The sequence below is a fragment of the Schistocerca gregaria genome, chromosome 7 (genome assembly GCF_023897955.1).
Source record: "Schistocerca gregaria isolate iqSchGreg1 chromosome 7, iqSchGreg1.2, whole genome shotgun sequence".
NCBI classification, from domain to species: Eukaryota; Metazoa; Arthropoda; class Insecta; order Orthoptera; family Acrididae; genus Schistocerca; species Schistocerca gregaria.
Genome location: NC_064926.1, coordinates 315,014,539 through 315,020,538, shown reverse-complemented (window position 1 = coordinate 315,020,538; position 6,000 = coordinate 315,014,539). Strand labels below are relative to the sequence as shown.

Sequence of the window (6,000 nt, the reverse complement as noted above, 5' to 3'; positions counted from 1 at the left end):
ACTCTAGGAATATACTAGAGCCCCTACATATTGGAGGGAAAGATTGTGAGGAAAAGATTAAATTACAGCACGCATGGGAACATTTAAATAATCGTCCTTCCTGGACTTGGTATGTGAAATGGAATGGGAAAAACCATAATGATGGGTATAATAGCATGACCCTCTGCCATGCACTTTGCAGAGTATAGATGCATGAATAAATAACTCAACCAAATATGATAAGTCTAAGACATGTGGAAAGCAATCTACAATGTGTGAATGAAGTATCACATAAGACACGCACATTCCAGTAACTAAATGCATCAACAGTTTTATGTGAGAGAGCACAACATGACAGTTCAATTGTAATCAGCACTATCTCATACTATACTCTTAAGCTGGTCAACACTATTCTGAGTTATTTCCAATGCCCAATTTTGCGAAACTGACGTACCCTTTGCTCAACAATGAAACAAAATTAAAAATTTAGGCAAAAAATTAAGGAGAGGGAAATACTACAAATCAGATGCAGCTCACCTGAATTTTCTGCTTCACTTTCCTTTGATTCTGCTGCAAAAACATGAATGTCATGCATGATGAAATTTTATGTAAGGAACTCTGTATATTTGGAATATTGTTGAGTAACTTACCATCAAGTGGCTCTGATTCTGCTTTCACCTCTGAAGGAACACCTTCTGAATCAATACAACAATGACATAAGCAAACAATACCACATGGCACAACAAAAAGCACATGCAAGCAATAAGATATACAAAAGCAGCCACTTGATACATTTAAACAGAAAAAATAAATGAAAACAGAAAAAACACATACTGAATAGAAATTGTGCTTTAAATACTTATCAAGAAACTAAAAATTGACAGATTTGTAATAATTAAGGGAAAGCATACAAATGCTTTTCAGTCATTTGGGTCTGCACCTTCAAATTAGAGACCAGAGAGTAAAAATTATTCATCGGAAGTACAATATTTTGAGCACGCAAGGAGAGGACGAATGACAGGGGGGTGGGGGGGGGGGGGGGTAGGGAGAGAGGGGGGAAGGGTGGGGAGAGGGGGAGAGAGAGAGAGAGAGAGAGAGAGAGAGAGAGAGAGAGAGAGAGAGAGAGAGAGAGAGAGAGAGAGAGAGAGAGAGAGAGAGATATTTGTCATGTAATGATTTTGTTTTTGTCTAATTTACTAAATTTTAATATAGTAAATGTTAAATGTACAAACAGATTGTGAATGTATGTGAAAGAGTATACATAAATGTGATTATCTGACAATGACAAATAATCAGAATAGGGAGCAGCAGGAGTTGGAATTTTGGTACAGAGTTCTAACTGACTATTCAGGGCAAATTATGCCTTATTCATCACAGTAGGGATTTTGGCACTGTTTTCCATTCAAAGCAGATATTATCTACAGAACACGGCCAATTTACAGTCCTGAAACTATTCTCTATCCCCTCTTATAAGTCCTTATCAAGGTCCAGAAAGGCATTCTGACAGCTATTCTCTGCACAAAATTAAGACAGCTGCAGTAACCTGCCCAACAACTGTCCCTAGTTCCCAAAAGGACACCCCCTGCCCCTTCCTACTCCACCTCCTCCAGTTCAACTTCTTCACAATAGTAGTTTACCATTTGTATGTGGTCAATGAAGATACATCATGGCTTTTTGAGACCACAATTTGTATATCAGCTGCACAATGGGAAACATACGGCGAAACCACTTCAAGAAATAGGACCTGCTCAAACTCCATGGGGTGCAACATAGCACAACTCATCACCAGAATTACAAATTCATCAATCCAGTTGGTATGACTGCACAAAAATATGTCATACTAGGAGGACAGATAAGACTGATCTTGGGTCAATCTTAGGCCATGAAGAGTCAGCTGCAATGGTCAACTTATTTTGGAAGGTTTCTCACACATTTTTTCAAATGATAGCCTGAGTTACACTTTATTCTAACAACGTTAAAAATGCAACTTCCCAAACATTGTTAATATTTAATTATGCTAATCAACTTTTAAAACTAGAAGACATGAAAGTAATGCAACAAAATCCATTAATGACATTAGAGGTAAAGTTATTGTAAGTAAACAGTAGTACATGACAATTTGAGTGTTTTTGAAGTTAGATTGTTGTTTCTTCAATTTGATGAATATTTATCAGTGGCATTTTTGCTGGCTAGTTGGTTGGTTAGTTTTATGTTCCATGGATCATAAATTTTAATGATGTGAAACAAGATATTTTATATTCACATTGCAAATTAATGTGTAATGTGGTTACATGCTTAACAATAAGTTTTTTATGTATAGTTTTTAGTTAATAATTCCTAACCATCACCTTTCACACATCACAGTAACAGATTTCTTCTAAGGAATAGAAGGAGTTCTTATGAAGAAACTACTTCTGCGTTTTTCAATTTTCATTTTGCTGTCTGTAATGCATTTTATGTCACTGGATTAGTGAGCAGAACTTTTAATTGCACTATTGTGCATCCCTTTTCATGCTAAAGACAGTTTTACTGTGGAGTAATTAATGTCAAGTTTGTGACTTTTCATGCTTTCCCCGACAGATCTGCTGCAAATACTCTTCTCGGGTTTGCCGCCAGATTGTATTGTGTAACTCTCACAGTATTTCGTCGATGCAACTGCTCGACATCATCACATGGTGGTAGCTGCTGTTATCACTGCTGCAAGGTGCAAGGTGCATCGACGAAATATTGTGAGAGTTACACAATACAATCCGGCAGCAAACCCAAGAAGAGTATTTGCAATGTCAAGTTTCCTTGCAGTACTGAAATTATGTACTTCATTGTTCCTTCTGAACTTTAGTGAATTACTTGCAACAAGCTTCATGAGGGAATAAATGTAATGTAAAGTAGTAGTCAGAATACCCAACTCCTGAAACAGACTGCTACAAGATGATTGTGGTTAAGTCCCACATTATTCTTTACACATTTGAGCACTGAAGATTCTTTATTAAAGATGAGTTACCCAGAGCATTATTCCTTACAACATTACTGAATGAAAATTGCTAAATATCTCAATTTACTGATTTGTCCCTCCAAGATTTGCAATGATTCAAATGTGGCTGAACTAAGCTGTTTTAGGAGTTCAAAGTGTGTTTTCTACTTTAAATTCTCATCAATATGGAGAGCTAAGAATTTTGAAGTTTCTACTGTATTATTTCCCCACCACATGTTACACATATATTTGACTTGGTACCCCTAGATGTGCGGAACTGAATATGCTGTGTCTTCGTAAAACAGAGTGTGAGACCATTCACAGAAAACCAGTCATGATACATTTAGAAAGGTGGATCACCATATCTTATTGCTGTATGTACACTTTGAATACAATATCAGTGTCATCTGCAAAAAGAACTAATTCTGTTTGCTGCATATTAGTCATAACATCGTTGACTTACATGAGAAACGATACTAGACCTGAGATCAAGTATTGGAGAACCCCATACACGATTTCTCTGCAGCCAGAATAATGTCCTTATAATACACTGGCTGAGTCAATAAGTACAATTTCCTGCAGCCTTTTGGTTAGATATGACATACATTGGTTGGCTATACCTTCAATCCCATAAAACTTCAATTTGTCTAGGAGCATAATATGATTCATGCAAATGCTTTAGCTAGGTCACAGAAAATACCTACCAACACTAATTTATGCTTGTAAAATTTGGCAAGTAAACATGTAAATTGCATTCTCAGCTGAATAAATCTTCGAAAATCTAAACTGTTTTGCTGTGGACATTATTGTTGCTCAGGTGAGAGATTACAGTATACACCACCTTCCCAAAAATTTTGGAAACTTAGCTGTGGAAACATGTTTGTAGTTATTAATGGCTCTCCTATCATTTTTCTTAAAAAGATGTTTGACAACTACATATTTCAATCTGGAAAATGCCTTCTGTTGGTGATGCATTAAATATATCACTTAAGACTGGGCTTAAGTGGAAAGAAAATCTTTAGTGCTCTACTGGAAACACCAAAACTTAGATGATGCTTTCAGTTTTGAGAGAATGTAGAATTTTATTAATTTCAGTAGGAACAGCTGGTGATAGGAGGGTGGTTTGAAAAGTTCTCGGGGTCACCATGAGAGGTCGGTGCTAGTGCAACAAGTTGTTCACATGATATTCATTGGTCTGTTACCTGTAAACATGTGGCACATAAGTGCTCTTGAAAGAGAGCTGTGGCAGTGATGTTGCTCTGTTGTTCCTTTGTAGCGATTTGGGTGGGTGGGGGGGGAAATCAAGATTTGAGCATTGATTAAGTACTTCATAAAGAAAGGTACGAAAGCAAAGGACATTCATGTCAATTTCTATAGTGCACTGAGGGACTCTGCTCCTTCATATTCAACTCTTGCTAGGTGGACAAATGAATTTAAACTTGGTTGGGAGAGCTTAGATAGCAATCCATGCACTGGTCAGGCAAAACGTGTCACTATTCCGGAAATCATTGCAAGAGTGCACAAAATGGTTTGGAGGATTGTCGACAAAGTGCCCGAGATTGCTAACGCTTGCCAGATGTCATCCGAAAGGGTATATCACATTTTAACTGAAGAATTAGAAAGGAAAAAATTATCTGCAAGGTGGGAGTCACGACTCTTGACACTGGATTAAAAACGCACGAGAATGGACATATTGAAATAATGTTTGGCCCATTTCAGGAGAAATGAACAAGATTTTTTGTGCTGGTTTGTGACCACAGATGAAACTTGGGTGCATTACTATACCCCAGAGACAACAGCAATCAAGCAGTGATAACATGCTGATTCTCCACTGCCAAAGAAAATAAAGACAATTCCTTCGGTGGGAATATTCACAGCATCAATTTTCTGGGATGTTAAGGTGACTAGATTATCTCCCCACTGGGCAAACAATTACTGGGGAATACTGCGCTAACCTCCTCGACAAATTGCAGCAAAAGATACACAAAAAAGGCCAGATTTAGCAAGGAAGAAAGTCATTTTCAATCATCACACGTGCCGTCGCCATGGCAAACTTACATGAACTAAGGTACGAGTTGTTGCCACACCCGCCTTATTCACCTGATATGGCTCTGTCAGACTTCCATCTCTTCCCAAAACTAAAAATTTTTCTTGGCGGAGGGAAGATTCACTTCAAATGAATTGATAGCCGGAGTTGACATCTATTTTGCAGGCCTAGAGGAAACTCATTTTTGAAATGGGACCAAGGTACTGGAACATCGCTGGACCAAGTGCATTACTCTACAAGGTTACTACATTGAAAAATAAAGTTTGTTATGTAAGTACTTTTTTCTATATTGTTCTGAGAACTATTCAAACCACCCTCATACATTCATTTGACTGAATTTTAGACAACTTTTTCAAAATGCTCCTGCGATTTTCCTCTAATTCTTTGTCCCAAGACTTTCTAATATATTTAAGAAATTATTAAATATATTTGTTACCTGTGACTTCTTTATTGCCCCCTCCATACAATTCAACAATGATGTTATCCTGTTTTGTGGCTAGTTGTCTAGTTTCACTACATTATATATAGCCTCAAGTAGGTTGTAAAAATTGATTTCCGACATGGGCAGGTTCCTTGATTTTTTAATAACTGTTGTCTTCAGTCCTGAGACTGGTCTGATGCAGCTCTCCACACTACTCTATTCTGTGCAAGCTTCTTCATTTCCCAGTTTGGACTGCAACCTGAATCATCCTGTATCTGTTTAGTGTATTCATATCTTTGTCTCCCTCTACGATTTTTACCCTCCACCCTGCCCTCCTTTACTAAAAGTGTGATCCTTGATGCCTCCGAACATGTCCTACCAACTGATCCCTTCTAGTCAAGTTGTGCCACAAACTTTTCTCAAATACCTCCTCATTAGTAATGTGAACTACCCATCTAATCTTCAGCATTCTTCTGTAGCACCACATTTCGAAAGCTATTTTCTTCTCGTAAAAACTATTTATCGTCCATGTTTCACTTCCATACATGGCTACACTCCATACAAATACTTTCAGAAACGACT

The 6,000-nt window shown here is 37.5% G+C and overlaps 2 protein-coding genes across 12 annotated transcripts in view; both read right to left on the bottom strand.

Moving 5' to 3' along the window:
• Positions 1-6,000, bottom strand: part of LOC126281804 (uncharacterized) — a 312,553-nt gene that overhangs the window by 222,337 nt on the left and 84,216 nt on the right. The window lies entirely within an intron of this gene.
• LOC126281805 (clathrin light chain) overlaps positions 1-6,000 on the bottom strand; it is a 62,312-nt gene that overhangs the window by 40,695 nt on the left and 15,617 nt on the right. For 3 of the 11 annotated variants that reach the window (XM_049981028.1, XM_049981024.1, XM_049981022.1), the window contains exon 4: positions 630-674. The exons of 3 other annotated variants lie outside the window; for them this stretch is intronic. In XM_049981028.1, the coding sequence (XP_049836985.1) occupies positions 630-674 (45 nt within the window). 5 more of the 11 variants (XM_049981029.1, XM_049981025.1, XM_049981023.1 and 2 more) reach the window with 2 other exon arrangements.